General features: G+C 33.0%; 5 protein-coding genes across 6 annotated transcripts in view; all 5 read right to left on the reverse strand.

Moving 5' to 3' along the window:
• LOC105228612 (uncharacterized) overlaps window positions 1-8,357 on the reverse strand; it is a 41,523-nt gene extending 33,166 nt beyond the window's left edge. The window contains exon 1 of one of the 2 annotated variants that reach the window (XM_049456692.1): window positions 8,254-8,357. The gene's annotated coding sequence lies outside the window, so the exon portion shown is untranslated. Of the gene's footprint in view, window positions 1-8,250 lie in introns of both variants that reach the window. The other variant, XM_049456693.1, reaches the window with a different exon arrangement.
• On the reverse strand, window positions 5,226-8,326 carry LOC105228634 (uncharacterized). Its single transcript, XM_049454870.1, has 7 exons — window positions 8,186-8,326; window positions 7,363-7,563; window positions 6,891-6,989; window positions 6,315-6,355; window positions 5,845-6,068; window positions 5,659-5,788; window positions 5,226-5,598 (listed from the first exon to the last, which is right to left on the reverse strand). The coding sequence occupies exons 2-7, from the start codon at window positions 7,560-7,562 to the stop codon at window positions 5,333-5,335; spliced, it is 960 nt and encodes a 319-aa protein (XP_049310827.1). The 5' UTR covers window position 7,563; window positions 8,186-8,326; the 3' UTR covers window positions 5,226-5,332.
• Window positions 8,358-10,254: 1,897 nt separating the features above from the next.
• Window positions 10,255-12,107, reverse strand: LOC105228613 (uncharacterized). Its single transcript, XM_011208502.4, has 5 exons — window positions 11,968-12,107; window positions 11,408-11,893; window positions 11,203-11,271; window positions 11,060-11,122; window positions 10,255-10,994 (listed from the first exon to the last, which is right to left on the reverse strand). Exons 2-5 carry the CDS (start codon window positions 11,735-11,737, stop codon window positions 10,740-10,742), a joined length of 717 nt encoding a protein of 238 aa, XP_011206804.1. The 5' UTR covers window positions 11,738-11,893; window positions 11,968-12,107; the 3' UTR covers window positions 10,255-10,739.
• A 1,428-nt stretch (window positions 12,108-13,535) lies between these two features.
• On the reverse strand, window positions 13,536-15,478 carry LOC105228614 (hypothetical protein). The gene is made up of 5 exons (XM_011208503.4): window positions 15,322-15,478; window positions 14,750-15,235; window positions 14,498-14,566; window positions 14,355-14,417; window positions 13,536-14,289 (listed from the first exon to the last, which is right to left on the reverse strand). The coding sequence occupies exons 2-5, from the start codon at window positions 15,077-15,079 to the stop codon at window positions 14,035-14,037; spliced, it is 717 nt and encodes a 238-aa protein (XP_011206805.2). The 5' UTR covers window positions 15,080-15,235; window positions 15,322-15,478; the 3' UTR covers window positions 13,536-14,034.
• Window positions 15,479-18,808: 3,330 nt separating this feature from the next.
• On the reverse strand, window positions 18,809-20,268 carry LOC105228616 (uncharacterized). Its single transcript, XM_011208505.4, has 5 exons — window positions 19,591-20,268; window positions 19,451-19,519; window positions 19,314-19,382; window positions 19,184-19,243; window positions 18,809-19,113 (listed from the first exon to the last, which is right to left on the reverse strand). Exons 1-5 carry the CDS (start codon window positions 19,918-19,920, stop codon window positions 18,865-18,867), a joined length of 777 nt encoding a protein of 258 aa, XP_011206807.2. The 5' UTR covers window positions 19,921-20,268; the 3' UTR covers window positions 18,809-18,864.
• Between the last annotated feature and the right edge of the window lie 1,606 nt (window positions 20,269-21,874).

The raw sequence follows: 21,874 nt of genomic DNA on the forward strand, positions 1-21,874 counted from the left end.
TTTTGAGTATATTATCTTTAGACAGTATACGAGTATATCGGGTCTTTGCCTTAATTTTTCATGATATTAAAGACGTAGGATAAACCCGGTTTTTGAAAGTTGACGACCTTGAAATATTTCCTTGCATTTGATGCTTGCACATTGACAGAGTATACATTATTCGGCAGCAATCGCATTTTGTTTTTCTTTACTTGTCCGTGAAATTTACAATTGAGTTTGGCTTAGCGATAAGAACAAACATACAGATACATAAATAGCGATTGAGTCTCTCTACTGATCACAATTCGTAGAAATCGTGTATCATCGTTCAGAGGCGACTTAAAATTTGTAGTTTATCTCATTTTGTGTGCCAAATTGCTATCAACGGCTGATCCAAGTTGAGGTATTTTTTCAAAAGTCGTTTTTCGACAGATCACGAGTGAGTCATGTCAAGCTGTCATGTTATTTTTGCTCAGTATTATTTGGCATTTCATCATGGAATGACTTACGCCTAAGAATAGTTCAACTTTATTACGAAAATTCTGCAAAGAATGTGTTTCGCAAGCTTCGCTCAACTTATGGTCAACATAATCGGCCTACTGAGCGTACTGTTCGCAACAGCATCCGTCATCTAGATACCCAGCATTAATTATTAGATAATATTCTACTGAGTAGACAACGCCCAGCATACAGTGAAGAAAATATAGTTGAGATACATGAAGACTTTGGAAAGTGGATTCGACGCCGTTTGGAGCAACTTGGACTAACGTATAGAACGACTTGGCGTTTTAGACTTTCAAAAATTCTAAGAAGATCCGACGTTTTCTGCCAAATTTTGTTCAGCGTTGAGGCCCATTTTTGGCTCAATGGGTATGTCAAGAAGCGAAATTGCCGCATTTGGGACGAAGTGCAAGTTGAAGAGGTTGAAGTTGAGAGGCTGCCAGAAAAAAATGGTTTGTTGCGGCTTGTGAGTCGGTGGAATCATCGGTCCATATTTCTTCAAACAATTATGCGGGTGATAACGTAGTCATCAATGGCGACCGTTATCGCGCATTGATAAACGACTTGTTGATGCCTTAAATTGAAGCTTGTGATCTCTGCCACGTTTGGTTTTAACAAAAGGGCGCCAATTCCAACACATCGCCTCAATCAACAGATTATTTTGAGAGAACACTTCGGTGAGCGGATAATTTCACGTTTTGAGCTGGTCCACCAATATCACGTGATATCACACCATTAGACTTTTTCCTGTGGAGATATGTAAAGTCCAAAGTCTATGCGAATAATAACGCTTCAATGCGCGTGTTATTCGAATGTTCTTTCGATGGATAATAAACATTCCCCAATTTGAAATTTATGTGTTTCTTCACTAAAAAAGAAGGGAAATGGATCACCCTTTATAAGTGATGTGTAAGTAGCTTCTTATAAAAAGGACTCATCGTCGCTCTGCTCCAAGTGGTGAGCGCAGAGGAAGCTAACCCCGAGCCTTATATGGATGATGTGCCACTAACAATATACGTGGATGCCGGGAGGACAATAGATCGATTTCTTAGCTTAGCGAAATCAATCGACGGAAAGCAAAGTGTTTTAGAGGTTGCACTGGAAAGGTAAAAGGAACGGCGCAGTCAAACTCTTTCTCTCAGATTGTACTGTGTCTCAGATGTACTATTGAAATTTGTTCTTAAAAAAATTTTTATGTTGTTGGCAGAAGTCAAAGCGATGGAGGAATTGTGGAGTCAAAGGTGAATCATATTTTCCTTTAAGCTTAAATATGTCCTCTTTCTATAAGGTGTAATATATTCCGGAATTTTTCCCCTCATTTGAGAGTATCTAAAAAAGTAAAGATAATTAAAAAAATTTAAATTATTATTAAACACATGCAATCTTTTCAGGCAACTCATATACATCCCGAGTACTCAATAAATCCTTTGCTTAATAATATTGGTTTGATTGAACTGGATAATGCGGTGAATTATACCTCCGACCTGTATCCAGCTTCTTTGTATACTTCAGAATTTAATCCAAAAAGTGGTAAATTTGATTTTAATTTTTTATCTAATAGCAAATTATTAGGAATTAGGAAAAGGCACGAAAGTTCAGATTGTGGCGGACTCTGAATGTCTTGGCATGAATACTACTAACCTACACCCCTCACAAATATGTGCAAAATACTTAGGAAAAACATGCATTATCACAGGTGAACCAATATTTGTTGTAGACGAAGAAATGCTCCCTAAATACCAGCTTTTTATTATATAAAGTATTTTCTAATTATTAATCTTAACTAAGTATATACATACATATGTACATATGTGTATGTGTATTTAGGAATATATGTGTAAATGCGTATTCCTTTTTATTTAATGCTGCAGATATCAACGCATAGTACATAACGTAAAGTAAAAGTTTTTTGGTCAAAGTCCACTTTTTTTTTAATTAAAAAAAAAAATGTAAAATTAAAAAAAATTTTTTTTTTTGAATTTTCTTAGTTTAACTAGAAGATAAGTTATTAACAAATATTAATCTCTGTGAATTTTTTGTTCACAAAGGCAGAATATCAAAGATTTCGTATCCAAAAAATTTGTGAAAGATGTTCAAATATATAACTATAAAGCCTAGAAAATTCGCATGAATCAATTATTTCTTTCGCTCCCATAAAAATCCTCAAAAAAAATCGATTTTTTGAAGCCCATAAAGCAGGATGCCCCCTTAACACTTGCCATTGTTCGTCCGCGATCTTAACTGTTTGGTGACACGAGAGAAATGAGGTTTTGTGCACATACAACGCCATACACGACACACATGTGCGTGAACCGATCGTAAAAAATCAAACATTTTCGGGAACATGGATCGGTACGCTAACAAGCGCATACACGAGTAAACCGCATGTGCACACATACCGATCGAACGCACATGTGTGCCCGTGTATGGGCCCTTTTAAGTGCATCTAACACACTATACACTCAAATTTAGTGGACTTTATTTTTATTCGGTTTAAGGCATTGTTTACATATGTATGTGTATTTGAATGCAGTTATTCGCCATGATAAGAAGGCCACCAAACAAAGTTGTGTGGCTTAAACACAACTATTATGTTTGTGCTCACGCCTCGTCGGAAGAGAAGGCGAAGTGACCAAATATGAATTCTATGAGCGCTCAGTACGACTTTAACGCCAGGGTGGGCAAAGAAGGTATCTTTGGCCCAACTGTCGGTAAGTTCAGCCTCTACGATGAAATAACCCCAAATGGGTTGAGGCTGATCGACTTCACCGGGACCCGAAATATGGTTATCTGCAGTTCTAGATTCAAACATAAGAAAATTCATCAAGCTGCCTGGCTGTCTCCTGATCGATTACGTTGTGATGGACGAAAGACACGTCTCTAGTGTTTTAAACGTGCGTACGTTCCGAGGTCCTAACATTTGAAACCAGAGGTTTTCGAAAAAAGCAAAAGAACAGCTGGTACGATTATGCGTGCCGTGTCGCATTGGAGAGAAAGCAGACTTCCTACCTCGCAACGTTACAATTGATCACAACACGTGCGAGATGAGATTGATACCCAGAGCTTCAAAGGAAAGCGAGACGCATTTGCAGACAAACAAGAGAGAGATCGAAAGGCGTGAGTACGAAGAGCTTGGCAAGCTGGTCGGTAATGCGCGAAAATTCTACGAAAAGATGCTCCGGCTAACAGAAGGTTTCAAGGCGGTGCATAACGCTTTCCTTTAATGGGCAAAAGCATTTTTCCGAAATGGAAGAAGTCGCACGTTGTCATGTCAGGTGAATACAGGGAGTGATTTATGGTTAAAATGTGATTTTTGGTCAAATAATTGTCCTTCGAATGTTGAATTCTGAGCAATTTTTGGTCGTCAGTCAAATGTTCGGTCAAATTGCGATAAATCGATGTTTTGGAGATGTTCAATTCCATTTCCATGGAATTTTCGGTGATCAGGGATTTTGATTGGCTCACATGTTGATCGTCATTTATGTTCTCACGACTACTTTGAAAACGTTAAAACCACTCGTCCGCTCTGCTACGGGATAGGCAATCATCACCATAAACTTGTTTCATCAATTGAAACGTTTCGGTAAAAGTTTTACCAATTTTAAAACAAAATTTAATGTTGGCTCTTTGTTCGAAGCTCATTTTCGCACCGATAACACAAACATACTGACACTTAAAACGCAATAACTTCACTTCCAATCAATGAAATGTCATGACAATCGATAAAGATAGCAGATTCTAACGCACCAGTCGACATATAGATGGCGCCACCAGGGGGCGCTAGATTCAAAAAGTCCTGTTTACTTTGGAACATACCTTGTAGTGACTTATGCTCAGAGCATACTAAAATTATCAAAGGAACACTTCTCTAGCGTGCTTAATGGCAGTTAAAGCTTAAACCGAGGAAATGGCGAATCGGATTCCCCAATCGATGACGATGTAGCAGACATTCCATTGCCAATGAGGAAGTTCGAATAGCAATTACCGAATTACCGTCCGAAGAACAACAAAGCGGGGAGGACCGATGGAATGCAGGACGACTAATTTTTACTTTCGGGCACATACGAGTACGTATATACATATCTATACTTCTTTATCTCTCACAATTTTACAGACGTTTCAAAGACCAGCTATTGTATTTTTTAATTTCTTACGACCAATCGACACGAGCGTTGTGGGATCCAACTATAATTATAGTGAATTTTAATGAACACAAATAGTGCTCGTAGGTCAAAACGTGCTGAATATGTATAACATCAAAAATTTCAAAATTTACGACAAAATTGTGAGTTGCCAGATTGCAACCCTAGGGTAGCCAAATCCCAAAATATAAAAGTTAATCTACGTAGTGAATGCTCCGTCAAGAAACCAAGTCGCGAGAGCATGTACTTCGGTTTCGTTTTCTTAATTGGGTGTGATAATGATCAAATCACATAACGACGTTGTACTTTTTGTAGTTAAACACATTATTTTAGTGACTACGATGCTATCGGGCGGTAAGGCTACATATTGGGTCGTTTGTATACAAAGTGAAATAAATTAAATAAAACATAAGGACATCACCGATGAAGAGTAACTACAGCATCAGATATATCATTACAGGTCGTTTGTAGAATCCACGTTGAGTGTTAAATATACCAATGGCTCTGATGAAGGTCCATCAACTTAGCATCGCTGATAAAGCTAGTACAACAACAGCGTAATGATTGTCTTAATTAGCTATCGAAAATAATTGAGGCTGCGTATACGCCATGGTGATCCACTTTTAACACAATAACAATAACTCATATCATTTACATATTTATAAATATGGTCAGTAAAATCATAAAAATTTATTGTCTACTTTCAAAATTCATTTTGCATTGTTTGGCCAGACAATGTTCTCTATAAGGTCCAAGTAAGGAGACATTTTATCTACCGTATAGTAATTATCATCGCCATAGCAATTTACATATCCGAACAGCTGAGGTGTTGTTTCCTCCTCTACAAGGAATACTAGGTCACTAAAACCACAATCGCCATTTACACATATTTCAAAAGGGGACAGCTGTTGAGAATACGGACTGTAGCAATTAGAATCCTCCGCAATCTTCAGTGTTTTGCCATCATGCATGAGAGCTACATACGATCTTGTTACAATTTTAAGAAGTAAAAACAAAACTTTAAATATAAATTTACCACTTTTCGGATTCAATTCTGAAGTATATAAACAAGTAGGATACAACCAGAAATTGTAGTGCACATCACTATCCAGTTCAATCAAAGCAATAGCATCAAGGCTATCGTATTCAAGTGTTGGATGTACTTTCTGAAAAGATTAAGTTGAGTTCAACGACAATTCTTTAAACATTTTTTTTAAATTACCTTTATTTTCTTGGATACTACCTTATCAGAGAACAAAAATTCGAGTTTTTTGATATTGGAATGTAAGAATAACCCGCGCCTTGTAGTTATAAATAAAAAACGTTTCTCGATCAAAACGCCATCATGATTTATCCTATATCCATCAGCGATAACTAAGTGAATTTCGTAAGGTATAGTATTATTGTGTATTCCAGCTGATCGTAAGTCATGTGTTTTCTCGCAAGCTGGAAATAATTTTAAGCACATAAAAACTCAGCACTAAAAGTATCTTTTTGGCACCGCAAATTACTAAGGGCAAGAGATATATTTTTCAGCAATTAAGAAAAGGTTAGTTTCAGTTTAAACTCGCGTTGATGCTGAAATCCAACATAAATGGTTAGTTAAACTATTTGGGCCCATATATCCAATAATGTACAAATACAGTTACATAAGTACTTCCTGATGAGCCTTTAAAATAATTTGGAACTTACCAAGCTCTGCGGGACGTTTGGGACGAGTGGCAACTGCTGAACTGTAAATAGATTGTTAAAAAACCAGAATTAAATAATAGAAAATGTAAGAAAAACCATTAAAAATTATTGAATAAATTTGCAATATAAAGACATATCTGAGATGTGCCATTTGTTACTCGATATTGATGGAAACGAATTAAAAAGCGAGCACTTTGCGTCTTATAGAAATAAAATACACACATACTCATAAGAGAACAGAATACAGAACATACATACAACAAATACTAATGCACACAAGCAGTAGCTGATAAAATGCTTTCGCTGCACTTAAGATACACAGTGAACCTAAGCAATCGAAAAAGAGCCCAGCTTTGGTATTTGAAGTATACAATGAAAATACAATACATATTTACATATGGTGCACACCATCACACAAAAATAATTGTATGTGTAAATTAGATTTAGAAAATGTATGTAACTAATAAAATCAGATTAAAATTTGAACTCTCACTACACCAACTTTTGAAGGGAGGTTTTCTACAACTTATGATTACTTACATATATCGTACATATATGAAAATGCTGATTATTCACCTGTTTGTCTGCAGGTTTATTAAATCTTCAAATTTTCTTTCCAATTCAGATACTTTTTGAGTACACCGTTCCTCCGTTGCTTTGATTGCCGCCGACATCCTGAAAATTTCATTAACAACAAAAACAACTTATAGAAAAAATTCGTAATTTTTGAGTTTAAAGTAAAATATAATTTACCTCTCCGCGGTTGCTTTGACTTCCACCAACATCCTAAAAATTTCATTAACAACAAATTTCAATAGTGCATCTTATAGAAAAAGTTGGATATATTTAAGATTTATGTAAAATATTAATCACCATTTTGTCTGCAGGTTTATTAAATCTTCAAATTTTCTTTCCAATTCAGATACTTTTTGAGTACACCGTTCCTCGGTTGCTTTGACTTCCGCTGACATCCTGAAAATTTTATTAACAAATTTCTGAGACTAGGTACAATATGAGAGAAAGAGTTTGATTTCACCGTCCCCTTTACCTTTCCAGTGTATCCCCTAAAACACTTAGCTTTCCGTCGATTGATTTCGCTAAGCTAAGAAATTGGTCTATTTCCTTCCCGGCATCCACGTATATTGTTAAAGGAGCATCATTCATATAAGGCTCGGGGTTAGCTTCCTCTGCGCTCGCCACGTGGAGCAGAGCGACGATGAGTCCACTGAATATGATTTTATTCGCCATTCTATAAGTTTAAGTCAATTGGAAAATTATAAACTATATACTTTAATATATGCAATTTCTCTCTGTCTAGAGATGGTCTTAATTATTTAGGAGCTTCGGAGTTCAAGAGGCTAGACGAAGTATCAAACATATATATCAAGTTGCACTTAATGTTCGGAAAAAGCGGTGACGTCCGGTATACGAATGATGAATCTCCATCCGGCACTACTAAGGTCTATGTATTGCGTGATGGTCGCCCAGTATAACCGAACCTAACCTAATATGAACATATTATGACATACATATTATATTGTAAGAACTTTTCCCAAGAAGTGTAGGGTTGTATATTTTAAAATCAGCTATAAAATATGTAGACTTTTTATTAGAAACTACTTTGTGTCTGGAGCACAGTCTATTGAAATGCTATCTAGAAGAATAAAATATCACTTCGTGGGTCTGCTATCAAGTTCAAGTGAAGCAGAAAACCCTCAACTATGACTTCTACACTATTGTCAAATATTGGACGCTTTATATTCATAACATATATTCGCTTATAATTATATGTACAAGTATTATGTCTTCTTGCTTATAAAATACGCGCTCGTTTCACTAAATTTTCACTTCCACTTAGAATCACTTTGCACCTCTAAGCACTACACCTCGACAGCCAGTAAACACAGATATTATTACAAAACAGGACTCAACCAACCACCTTAAGAAAGTCCAATTAAATTTTTTTGATTCTTAATGATTTCACTTGTTGAAGATTTCTTCATAAAAAATAAACCAGTCGTTTGGTGTACACGGCACAAATAAAACTGATTTAATTTCTGCATCTTTTATATATAGTCATTAATCATATTTATATGTACAAGTATATTGTGTATGAAAACATTTCCGTGATAAGTGGAAAGCAAGAGCGTACTAGAACCATAATCAGTAGAGGGACGTAGCCGCTGCTTATATAATCGTTATGTAATCATTTAGTTTATTTTTTTTATTATACAACAACAAAAGAAGAGCTGCAAAAGTTTGGGTAATACATAAAAGTGATGCCAAACAAGTAAGGAAAGGCTAAGTTCGGGTGTCACCGAACATTTTATACTCTCGCATGATAAAATGATAATCGAGATTTCATTATCCGTCATTTACATATTTTTCTATTTTGGTTCCTAATGTATATATTGTATTTATACAGAGAAGGCATCATATGGAATTCAAAATAGCGTTATATTGGAAGAAGGCGTGGTTGTGAACCGATTTCACCTATATTTCGTACATGTCATCAGGGTGCTAAGAAAATATTATATACCGAATTTCATTTAAATCGGTCGAGTAGTTCCTGAGATATGGTTTTTTGGTCCATAAGTGAGCGACGCCACGCCCATTTTCAATTTAAAAAAGGCCTGGATGCAGCTTTTTTCTGCCATTTTCTTCCGTGTTTCTGACGTTTTTTTGTTAGTTGGTTAACGCACTTTGTGTTTTTGATTTTAATTTTTTATCTAATAGCAAATTATTAGTAATAAATGTGCAGGCTTCATGAGAAAAGGCACGAAAGTTCAGATTGTGGCGGACTCTGAATGTCTTGGCATGAATACTACTAACCTACACCCCTCACAAATATGTGCAAAATACTTAGGAAAAACATGCATTATCACAGGTGAACCAATATTTGTTGTAGACGAAGAAATGCTCCCTAAATACCAGCTTTTTGGAATTATAGGAAAGCCATTTTGCAAACATAAACTGTACGTGATAACAAAAGTGTTTAATTACTCATTACTCGGACTTTATAGAGAGCATTGTTGGCCGAAGAATGGGAATTTAATTGCAAATAAGGAATAAATTTATACCGTTATACTCACCATATTTTTAAATAAGTTATGAACTGTTATTATTGTTGTATTTTGATTAAAATATAAAAAAGAGGTCACCACAGCGTATACGCAACTCATCTTAGTTTTATTTGCATCACACCAAAAAACCATAAAATTGATTAGCATTTGCTGTTGTTTTATTCCTCTTTACCATAGACCTCGATCAGATAAAAGACCTATTTAATGCAAATTCCTCATCTGATTTAGCTTTAAGATATATAGCTAAAGAAAAAATAAAAGCTATGGAGGCAAAACTGTATTCGAAATTGGTCGTTGTTGTAGTAGCGGTTATCTAAGCGAAATTGATTGTTGTTGCTGTAGCGGCCGAAAACATTCCGGAAGTAACTTCAAAAAATGGTGCTGAGTTGACTGTCCTTGGTCCAGGTCCGTTCCAGCTACTTAGACCTGACTGTCGTGGGAAGGGGCGGAATTTGGTAAATGGATATATTACTAATTCTAAGAAGTGTTTGAGTGCTCTTTAATCGTAATAAAACCGAACTTTTGCGTCGGTGAGTGGCAATAGAAATATAGCTCCATCATTTCCCACTAGAGTCCAATCGACAGTCATTCTAGTGGACTGCACATGATGAACCGGTTCTCAGGCGTGAAAAGCCGAAAAAGTCGGCTGGAAAGTTTATGACATCAGTCTTTCGGGTGCACGTGGTATAATACAACTCAACGACTGATTACTGAGCCAGTTGTAATCTATTTCACTGCGTATTTGGTTGCAGTTCTTTTCTACTATTCGAAATACTTAGCAATTGTATTATTTTATAGGAAGAAATTGTACGCATATATCCAAATGATTTCTACAAACATGAATTTTGAACAAATGCTTATGATTTGAAATATAATTTTTGTATTTATGAGGATTATTAAATTTGGACATAAAGAGATAAAAAGTATCCTATATCCTTACCCTGGTTCTAAGTGTTATAAATGGTGTAACTAAAACAACTTTCATTTATATACATACATATATAGATGTGAGTTTGTTTTTATTGTTTTTATTGATATTTTTTTTTTTGTTTTTGAAGAAATTAAATATTCAAATGATTCCTACAAACATGATTTTTGAACAAATGCTTATGATTTAAAATAAAATTTTTGTATTTGTGAGTTGTATTAAATTTTGACATAAAGAGCAAGAGATTTTGACAACTTTCTTTTATATGTATGGATATAAATAGAAATATTTACAATTACTTTAAAAATATTAGTATTGTTGTTGTAATGGCATATTTCTCAAATGCTGCTCAAAATTCCTTCTTCCGATACGTGGGCGTAACTTTTATTGTGAGGAATTAGAAAAGGCCTATTTTCACATCTTTATACTAGCTACTTTTCTAGTCTCTTCGGGTTGGTATACTACTTGACGTTCTGCCATTTTGGCATTCCTTAGGATAGTAAAAATTTCAGATGTCACATTGTCATATATATCTTCGAATTTAAGTGATTTAAGTTCACTGGAAAGCATTGCACAAAATGTATCTTCTTTACTTAAATGCTCTTCCTCTTCTAATTCGTCTTCTAGTACATTATCTAAATGCACATCACTTATATCACGCAGTCTTTTCTGAAATTAAAAATATTTGTAGGTAAGTTGAATGGCATATAAATGAGTTAGTGAAGACCACGTACTATAGGAGAATGCTCCGAAAGTGATCGCTCCGTCTGAGAATTACTGAAGAGTTTGCGCTTTTTCTGAAATTATTGGTAAATAAATACACATTTTTAAAATCTTTTAAAATATCTTCATAGTAATCTACAGCAAATATAATTACCTTTTCAGCTATCATATGCCCATCGTTTGTAGAACTCGTTTGATTTATTTCACTTAAGGGATATCCATTCTAAAAAATAAGAATTTCTTGTGAAACTTCGATAAATTAAAAAAATTATTAACTTGTCAATAATTATATTAAACAACAAATGACATACATATACAATTAATCTTTAATAATTTAAATACAACACAAACGTACGTACTTGTTCTGTAGGATTAAGAAATCGTAAAATTATGACGGGGTCCAAAAAGGTCATTTCATCATAGTAGAATAAACGCGGCTCATACGACGACCGTCCGGATTCGGCTCTCTTTCTCTCAACTTTCTTTTTCTCTAAAACGTAACTAGTACGCAAATTTTTTATTTTCTTCTTTACATCCTCCACTTTTCTTCCGAAGAATGTAGCGATTTCCCTCCAAGCATTTTTCTTTAAGTCCACGTCTTTATATTCAGGGTTTAGACAGTTCCATAGGCACTCAGATTCTCTATACATGGATAACAAATCGAAAATTTCCGCCTGCCTCCAATCCATTCTCAATCTCTTGGAGTTTTGTATGTACGGCAAACTTATGGCTTTGTGGAGCACTACTTACATATACGGAAATGTCACTAATAGACACCAATATATGCTACACATTAGTTTTTATATTTAAAGAATTGTTTTCTATTCACTTGTCAAATGCTTAAACTGAGAAATAAATAATTTTTTGAATTTATTAGTACGTTGTAAATAAAGTGCACATTTTACTTTAAATTTTTTACCTTACTATTTTCCTTTTTGTTATGATATTAAAATGTTCTTTAGACGTTTTTAGAATGATATTCGCATCAAGATAAACTTAGTAAGCGATGTTGGCTGCTACAGCTGATTGTGTCAGAATTGATGACTGTGGTGAAAATAACATTGAACAGTGTTGTAAAAGTAAAATTACGTTGAAATGGTAATCCGAATTTTTAAAAGTCATAGGCAAAGCAGTTATTTCTTGTATAAACGTTTATTATTTAATTATCCTAATTCCAATTTCCTAATTTATTGGGACGTAGTAGGCACCCGTATTTTGCCACCCCGTAATCTTTTCCTTTTACGCATAAAATATCCATTGATTATTTATATGCGTAAATTTTAGAAGAGCATCCCCGGATTTCGGGGTTAAAATGGGTATGTGCGGATAGAGGAGGTCCTACAGATCAAGAATATGTATACATATAGTTGCCGCAGGTGCATGGTTTTTGAGATATTTGCATTTAAAGTTCAATTCAACTATTTAAAATGCGTGTTTTCCCATTTATAATGAATTTTATTGTTATATTTTTAACTTTTATATCCACTAACACTTCACTAAATCTGGACGTGCTCAGTTTTTTTGCCCGACCCAGCACCGAGATTTATCAAGATAGTGAGAATTCCGAAAGATTTTACCTTTACTCATCACACGATAATGAATTTAGTTATGACGTCATAATCCTTCTTTTTTTAATTTTATTCCATTACAAAATATGGTAACACTAATTTTTTGCTTATTTGCAACCACTTTCTTATTTTATGAATAAATGGATTTTAACTAAAGTTTGATATGGAATTAAAGTTATTTTTGCACTATTTAATATAAAATAAAAGATTAGAAACGAATTAGTGTAGTGTTGGTGGATATAAAAGTATAAAATATAAGCGCAAAATGCATTATAAATCGGAGGAACACGCATTTTAAATAGTTGCTTTTTTAAATTTAAATGCAAATATCTCAAAAACCATAAGTCAGCGGCAACTATATATATACACATTCTTGATCTGGAGGACCTCCTCTATCCGTACATACCCATTTTAACCCCGAAATCCGGGGATGCTATTCTAAATCGCAGCCATTTATATTTCTTCATTAAAATAAAACGGTATTCGAAGTAAATCCATTGTGGTTAAAGGAGGCTGTTACGAACAAGAAACAGAGCAGAACTGAACAGTATGAAATCAAAGTTCCCCTAGAATTCAATGCTGAATTTAGGATCCACTCTGCGATACCTAAAATCGATCGACGCTGAATTTCACCGTTATATGTACACAATAGTTTTTTGAAAATGTAATATATCCGCTATTTGAGCGAGGGTCAGTGCTTTTCGCTCGGTTTCCGTCAACTTTCACTCTGCTCTGTCTGCGGAATTTAATATGAAAATGTGCGAACACAGTTTTGACGCTTATTTGTCGCACTCGTCAGCTTTGCGTTGAGTACGGGCGCTTGCCATATACCAGGTGTTGTAAAATATGTTTGTTTTTTTTCATAAAAGCTTGTTTCGCTGTGTTAGTTTCCAGGTTTTAAAAGTACGAAAACGTCACAGGTATTCCCAGGTTAGTTTTTATTTAGGAAATAATTCAAACGAACAAGAACAAAATGTGAGCTGCTTTGGAGAATAATCTATGCCAAGTTTCGTGAAGATATCTTGTCAAGAAAAAAAATTTCATACAAAACTAATATTTTGAGAAGTCAGTTTGTAAGGAGCTAAATTCCTTAGTAGTCCGATATCGGCGCTTCCGACAGATGAATAGCTTCTTGGAAAAAAAAGGACATGTAAAATATCGAATCAATAACAAGAGCTGCAGAACTAGTTCGCACAGGCGGACAAGTGTAAATCGCTGATCAATTGTATATATACATATGTACTTTATAACGATTGCTAGTTGTTAGTTGTGTGTTTACACACTATAGTTTCTTTAATATAAGACAAATATAATATTAATTTAGATTTTATTTTTGTGGTAGTGTATGAAACACTTTGCAAATAGTGGGCAGGTGCAGGCTCGACTTAAAAAAGTCACCTTCATAAACAAACGTGCCTTCACATCGTTTTACTAGCTACTTTAGTAATCTCTTCGGGTTGGTACACGATTTGACGTTCTGCCATTTTCGCATTCCTTAGGATGGTAAAAATTTCAGATGTCACATTGTCATATATGTCTTCCGATCTAAGTGATTTAAGTTCACTGCAAAGCATCGCACAAAAAGTATCTGCCTTACTTAGATGCTCTTCCTCGTCTGATTCGTCTTGTAGTTCATTATCTAAATGTGCATCGCTTATTTCACGCAGTCTTTTCTGAAATTCAAAATATTTGTAGGTAAGTTGAATGGCATATAAATGAGTTAGTGAAGATCACGTACTATAGGAGAAAGCTCCGAAATTGAACGCTCCGTCTGAGAATTATTTAATAGTTTGCGCTTTTTCTGAAATTATTGGTAAATAAATACACATTTTTAAAATCTTTTAAAATATCTTCATAGTTATCTACAACAAATATAATTACCTTTTCTTCAATCATATGTCTTTCGTTTGAAGAACGCTGTTTTTTCTTTTCACTTAAAGGATCTGCATTCTGAAAAAAGGAAGTTTTTTGTTAAATTTAAAAAACAAAAATAAACTTGTCAAAATATTTTGTAAATACAATTATCATAACATTACAAAATTGCTACTAATTCGCTTAATCTTTAAGAAACAAGTATCCAAGATATTTTTATTTGGCACATATTTCATACATAAACAAAATGAGAGTACGTACTTGTTCTGTAGGATTAAAAAATCGTAAAATTACGACAGGGTCCAAAAAGGTCATTTCATCATAGTAGAATAAACGGGGCTCATACATAGTTTCTCCCGATTCGGTTTTCTTTCTTTCGACTTTCTTTTTCTCTATAACGTAACTAGTGCGCAAATTTTTTATTTTCTTCTTTACATCCTCCACTTTTCTCCCGAAAAATCTGGCGATTTCCCTCCATGCATTTTTCTTCAAGTCCACGTCTTTATATTCACGATTTAGACAGTTCCATAGACACTCAGACTCTCTGTACATGGATATCAAGTCGAAAATCTCCGCCTGCCTCCAATCCATTCTCAATCTTTTTGGGCTGTGTAGGTACGGCAAACTATTGGCTTTTTGGAGCTTTACTTACATATACGCAAATGTCACTAATAGTCACCAATATGTGCTACACATTAGTTTATATATTTAAAGAATTGTTTTCTATTCACTTGTTAAATGCTTAAACTGAGAAATAAATAATTTTTTGAATTTATTAGTACGTTGTAAATAAAGTGCACATTTTACTTTAATTTCTTTATCTTACTATTTACCTTTTTGTTATGATATTAAAATGTTCTTTATACGTTTTTAGAATGATATTCCCATCAAGATAAATTTAGTAAGCGATGTTGGCTGCTACAGCTGATTGTGTCAGAATTGATGACTGTGGTGAAAATAACATTGAAAAGTGTTGTAAAAGTAAAATTACGTTGAAACGGATTTTCGATGTCTTTAAGGGATTGCAAAAATTCAGGAAATTATTTATTAATTTTTGAACGTGTACTTAAATAGTTAGGGCTGGGGTTTATTTCGGTTCTACACATTTGTTTTGTAGTACATAGTGCAAAGCAATTCAATATTTAACTTCCGTCGAAAACCTTTTATTCATACAACAAGAAATGGTTGCAACCAAACAAAAAATAAGTGTTACCATACTTTGTAAACAGAAAAATAAAAAAGGAGGATTATACCGTCAATACAAATGTTATTATCGTGTGATGAGTAACGCAAACTCTCAACATTTCGTTTCTTTTCACAAATGCTGATGTTGAATCGACAAAGTTTATATTTTCAAGCGCTTTAGAAGGCCGCCAACACAAAAAAGGGTTATAAGCGAAAGAACAGAACATGCCTCACGCCCAGAACACAGAGCGCAACAGACTGCAATCGACATCTGTCAAATATTAAAATACACACGTTCTTAAGGGCACAGTTATTGAGGCAGCTGCACAACTACATATTTGTGTCCTTAAGAACCTCTGAATTTTATAATAAGACAGTTGTTCCGGGCGTTTGTATTAGAGCGACCAAGGTTACTTCTTTGAAAAGGCCGTCAGCACAAAAGTGCTGACCAGTCCATAGCAACAGAAATAACAAAAATTCTACTGAAGGTATTGGTTACGTGGTTGTAATTTGTTTTAAATGCTTATTCTTTAAATTGTATTATTTTGTTATGTTTCTCTTGATTACTACCCTGACTTCTATTCTTTTGAATTGCAATGTAAACAGAAAACATTAAAATTAGGACATTAGTTTAAATGTTAACAAAGTTAGTTTAAATGTTAACATTGTTCTGATTCAAGGAAATGAAATTATTATGAAAAATTATTAACCCTTTGCACTTCGCTGTTGCCTCGCATGGGACATCGTAATTTTAGCATATCACTCAGATATTGGGATGTTCGGGCAAGCAAATAACTGCAGCAATATTGCGACAGTGTTGTTTTTCTGCAGATACTCAGCTGATACTTATATTGCAACATTTTTGCCTGGTATATGATGCCTTGCTATACTGCCGCAGTGATTGAGACTCGAACCATGGATAAATTGATCCGAAACTCCTCTCTTCGCTTTCTGAGAGAGCCCATGATCTCACGGTTTGGTATGGCAACACTGAAAGTTCATGGGCTACGAATCAGGTGACAAGCAAAACAATGAACTGCCAGACAAAATCCCATTAAAAATAACTGACAAAATCAGTTCGTTTTTTTCAGTGTGGAATACATAAGTAATTGTGTTGTGAAAATATAGTGTTTTTTTTTTTATTAAAAATACAGTGTATAAGTGTTTTTACTAAAAATAAAGTTGGTAAGTGTATTATTAAAACCATCGTAAATACATGTATGTAAATATATTATGTTTTCCTAACGTATTATAGGAAAATGCCGAGAACTAAAAATAAGTGTGTGGCTGGTTGCGTAGGAGCGCGACGGTTTTTCAATTTCCCCAACAAGGAGAAGGATGGATCCAGGTTCGTAAATAATTTTAATTAGTAGAAAAATATAGTTATTTAGTGAAATTTAGAAATATTTTTTCAAAAATTGTGCCTATTTTGATCTTGTTTTAGATGCAATTTATTGCATAATAAAAAATATATCATACTTGCGAAATATAATGTAATTTAGTAAATAGTGTTGTAATATTTAATAGATCCAATTTAATAGGGGTATTCTCTTGCTATTGCAAGATTGCAGATTGCAAAAATACTACACCGAAATATACAAGAACACGAGAGCACCCATTGCAGAATCTAGTGATATGTGAGCGACTGATTCAGTCAATTTATTGTAAATGACTATTGTGCATGGCTATTGTGAATTGGCGCACTTTCTGCATACATTTTTAACAAAAAAAGACTGTAACAAATCTTTGTAATTTAAATAAAATTTATAAAATCTATTTAAAACTTACCTTCCTCAACAATTTAACGTCAAAATATGACTTTATGTAAAATGGCAACTACAACAGGGTTGCAATTTTATTTTTGCGTGACATTGCACGCTAATATACACGGGTTTTGGTCTGACATATTTCACAGCCCTTGCAAATATTTTTCTGCGTGTGTTTGTTGTTGTGCCGTTGTAAATTTGCAATGCTTGCACCGTGCACCGGGTTTTGCAAGAGCAAGAGAATACCCCTAATATGTTGTTTGGAGTAGCGTAGTAGTTGTAAATATTACTATAATTATAAATTATAAGTACAAATAAATGTAATACTAGTAGAAAGTATAGTAAATACTAATAAATATTGTGATTTTATTTTGTACCTATATGGGAGATATAGGCCTATAGGGGAACCGTGCACCCAAAACTAACTTCGGTAACGCGCCTTTTGTATACCTCAGCGGTGGTGTGGAAATTACAAACTCCCAAAACATTTACTAAAAATTCCCTAACACATTTCTTCCATAGTGGCATCATTGGCAAATGTTATAAAAAATGTGGACTTTGACAGCGCTCTCTCGAATCAAAGAGTTTCGTATCAATTTATCCATGACTCGAACATCCCCGTCCTCTCTCAGGCAACAATCAAGTTTATTAGTGATTACGGTGAATTGAGTTATTTCCGAACTTTTTTTGAGTCTTACATGTTTACCTGAAGTAAACGTATGTTTACGTTGAAGTAAGTGAAATAGCATAAGAAATCGCTTCAAAATATCCTAAGATGACGTACATGACACACAAGTTTGTCAAGACACTAGTAAACCAATTCAAGCGCGATTTTCGTATGTCGATAACGCGCCCACCTATATCTTTTGTGGACAATAGATAAGGTAATAAATTACATATTCCATATATCGGCCGAAGAAAACGAGACTGTATAGTATGTTCTGACAGGAAAACATATGATGGCAGACGACAAACAAAGTTTTATTGTCAAACATGCACCAACCAGCCCGCAATGCATATTGGAAGTGTATCATATTGTGTAAAATTATAAACAATAAAAAATTAATTTTTTTTAACAAATTAACATTCCTCAATATTAACCAATTCATATCAGATCAATATCATTTATATTACTTAGTCCTAAATTAAAAATAAGTTATGCGAGGGATTGTAAATGTTTGTTTCTACTGTAAAGTGGCACGGAGTAGCTGAAAGCCAACGTCCGAAATCGAGTGGTGTGCAAAGGTTTAAGCATAATAGATTCAAATTATCTACAGTACTTGCGCACCAAATGCGTTGTGAAAGTCAGTTCAACTCTGATATAAATAATATCACAATTCTTAACAAACAAGAAAACCGCGTAGCCGAATATTTTGCTTTGTAATATCATTTTTTATTTTAATTCTACACTTTCCTCGTAATGCTTTAGTTTCTGTTAAAACTTTTGCTTTCATTATCGGATTGATAATTCCTTTGACGTTCAGCAATCTTTGCGTTTTTCACTGCAGTAAAAATTTCGGATGTCACATTGTCATAGGTCTCTTCGGATTTTAGCAATTTAAGTTCGCTACAAAGCATAGCACAAAATGTATCCTCCTTGCATGACCTTGTCTGGCTTTTTGTAACCTTTTGGGTCTGCTCTTTTAACACATCATTGACAAGTAGACGTCTTTTCTGAAATCGATATAACGAGACATATTTAAATGTATATTATATTCAATAGTATCATCTAAATGAATCTTACGATAGGCTTTGACTCAATTTGGATCATACTAAGAGAATCATCTGAATCGAGAGGTATTTTCTGTAAATGTACGAAAAGAAATTAGACTGATGCCAATTTAAGTTTTTACAATGTGTAATAATAGTCTTACTGCTGTTCTTAACTCTGCATGAGATGACGCACGATCACTCTCAGTGTCACTAGAATCCATACGTTGCCTCTAAAATTTAAATTTATAAGTTGTATTTATAAAAACAAAATGCAAGCTTATTACGTTTAAATATGTACCTTTCTATCGCTGAGAGTTAAATCATGTTTCGGTGAACTGCCCTTAGATTCGCCTAAAGGGTCGTCGTTCTGTAAAATTAATAAACATATTAAGTTATTCCATTATAAATAATAATATTGTATGTGTATATAAAACATACATTTTCCTGTTCAGAGAATTTCCGTAAAGATACAACAGGAGCTAAAAAATCCATCTGCTGGTAATAATATAAGCGTGGTTCGTATGTTGGGATACCATGTTTATTTTTACTGGCCTCTACCTTTTTCCTTTCTGCAGAGTAACAATTGCGTAAATGTTTCATCTTTTTCTTTAATTCATCAACTTCCTTCCCGAAATGCATGGACAGCTCTATCCAAGCACTTTTCTTCATATCTGGTTGCTTATAATCTGGACTGAAGCAATTCCATAGACACTCATATTGTCTATATATACTGAGCAATTTAAGAACTTCTGTATGTCGAAAATCCATTTTGAATAAGTATATAACTTTTGCTTTCCGGTATTTTAAAATTCGGTTAATCTGCGATAGGAAGTTATAAGATAGGAATATCTCTCTTTACATATTTCAGTGTCAATTATAAATTGTGCGCCAGCTGTACTAGCAACTTTTTCTAGTAGCGTATATTAAACAATATAAAACAATTTTATGGTATTCAAATTAACAAATATATTATGAATTTAACACTTTGATACACTTGCACTTCGTTTATTTAGCTACGATTTGGCTTATGAATAAATTATTAAAAAAATTCACAAACAATTGAAGTAAATGCTTTTTATCGCCAGCCAAACAACAATAAACTGACAGCTTGCTCGTGGAACGACATTTTGATTGACTAATATGACGTTTGCACAAGCAAGCAATATGCTACGTCATTTTTCATGCCATGCTAAGCGCTATGTTTACACACACCTGCACTACTACCATGAAATTCACAATTAACTGAAGCGGAGCTTCTAAGTTTTATATTAACTGTTAGTCGCATTACATAGAGAATGCGTAAACTGCATTAATCTACAAGTAATTTTCAAATTTTTGTTAATGATACATAAAGTATTATTTTTTTTTAGTATATTTTAAAATATTTTCTCAATCTGACCACCCTGCACTTGGTACGGTAATACGTACGGGATTCCAGAGAACGTATATTATATACGATCTATAATATACGTTCTCTGTTATACGTCCTCTGGCGAAATGTAACGAATTTATGTACGTAAAACGAATTTAAAGTAAAACAATAAATTTTTTTTTTCATTTTTATTTGCAATATTTTTGATTCCAGTTAATATTTATATATTATTTTATACATATATCTATATCTTTGTTATTTTTCTGCTTTATTACTATGGTTAAATAATATTTGACAATGTGTTTATTTGCAACTTACACATGCTTAACTATTTTGTATGTTTACCATTTGATTTACGCTTTCATCTCACTTTCTTTTATTTCCAAATTAACGCTTGTAAATACAAGTTTCGGTTTTATAGTATATTTTAAAAACTTAAACTTAATTATTTAATTTATTAAAGTTATATTATGCACAGTACATATGTACATACATTCTAAACGATATTAAGTTTATTTGTCGCATATTCGCTATTTTACAATAATCAAATGAATAGTTTCATTTATAAATTTTTCTAAACATATATTTTTGAAAACATTTGATTTTATGAGCTTTATTTGTTGTAAAATATTTACAAATGCACAAGTTACTATCTAGACACTAGCTTTTATTTTTTTTATTTAATTTGTTTTATTTTTATTTAATTGTTTTTTTTTATTTAATTAATTTTTTTATTTAATTTATTTCCCCCCTAATTATTTAATTTTTTTGGTTTAGATTCTTTATTCTATTTTTTTTTAATTCTTTTATTTTATTTTTGCCTTAATTTTTCTTGTTTTAATTTTATATTTTCACTTTAGTTTTTTAATTTTATTTTTTTAATTTGTTTATTTTAATTTTCTTTTAAATTCTGCATTTATAATCCTGCATAATAATTCCTTTTTTCATTTTAATTTTAAGTATTTATTTTTTTTAATTTTTTTAATATATTTTTTTTAATTTTTTTTATTTTTGTTTTTTTATTTTTGTTTTTTTTTGGTTTTATCTTAAAAAAATTGTTTGAAATTTTATTTATATTTATTTCTTATTTAAGTTATTTTTATTTTTAATTTATTTAATTTTTTTATTTTATTTAGTTTTTAATATGATCTATGATTTTCATTAGTTTTTAGTGCTAGTTTTTTAATTTAATGGTATAAAAATTTTTTAAAATTAAAATTACGTTTCTATTGTATTTATTTTTATTTTAATTAAATTATTTATTTAATTTAATTTATCTTTAAATTCTATTTTATTTAGTAATTTTTATATCACAATTTTTCTTTGTATTTATATCTTTTGTATTTTAAT

The sequence above is a fragment of the Bactrocera dorsalis genome, chromosome 4 (genome assembly GCF_023373825.1).
Source record: "Bactrocera dorsalis isolate Fly_Bdor chromosome 4, ASM2337382v1, whole genome shotgun sequence".
Lineage (NCBI taxonomy): Eukaryota > Metazoa > Arthropoda > Insecta > Diptera > Tephritidae > Bactrocera > Bactrocera dorsalis.

Bases quoted from the DNA above. Each gene is read 5' to 3' on its own strand.
- LOC105228614 (XM_011208503.4), bottom strand. From the start codon at position 15,079: ATGGATTGGAGGCAGGCGGAGATTTTCGACTTGATATCCATGTACAGA. The intron at 14,418-14,497 runs GTAATTATATTT...CAATAATTTCAG, and splicing joins GACATATGATTGAAGAAAAG to AAAAAGCGCAAACTATTAAA. The intron at 14,290-14,354 runs GTACGTGATCTT...TTTGAATTTCAG, and splicing joins TTTCGGAGCTTTCTCCTATA to AAAAGACTGCGTGAAATAAG.
- LOC105228616 (XM_011208505.4), bottom strand. From the start codon at position 19,920: ATGGATTTTCGACATACAGAAGTTCTTAAATTGCTCAGTATATATAGA. The intron at 19,520-19,590 runs GTATGTTTTATA...TTAATTTTACAG, and splicing joins AATTCTCTGAACAGGAAAAT to AACGACGACCCTTTAGGCGA. The intron at 19,244-19,313 runs GTAAGACTATTA...GTACATTTACAG, and splicing joins ATGCAGAGTTAAGAACAGCA to AAAATACCTCTCGATTCAGA.
- LOC105228613 (XM_011208502.4), bottom strand. From the start codon at position 11,737: ATGGATTGGAGGCAGGCGGAAATTTTCGATTTGTTATCCATGTATAGA. The intron at 11,272-11,407 runs GTACGTACGTTT...CTTATTTTTTAG, and splicing joins TTCTTAATCCTACAGAACAA to AATGGATATCCCTTAAGTGA. The intron at 11,123-11,202 runs GTAATTATATTT...CAATAATTTCAG, and splicing joins GGCATATGATAGCTGAAAAG to AAAAAGCGCAAACTCTTCAG.
- LOC105228634 (XM_049454870.1), bottom strand. From the start codon at position 7,562: ATGGCGAATAAAATCATATTCAGTGGACTCATCGTCGCTCTGCTCCAC. The intron at 6,069-6,314 runs GTAAGTTCCAAA...AATTATTTCCAG, and splicing joins CAAACGTCCCGCAGAGCTTG to CTTGCGAGAAAACACATGAC. The intron at 5,789-5,844 runs GTAATTTAAAAA...TAATCTTTTCAG, and splicing joins TAGTATCCAAGAAAATAAAG to AAAGTACATCCAACACTTGA.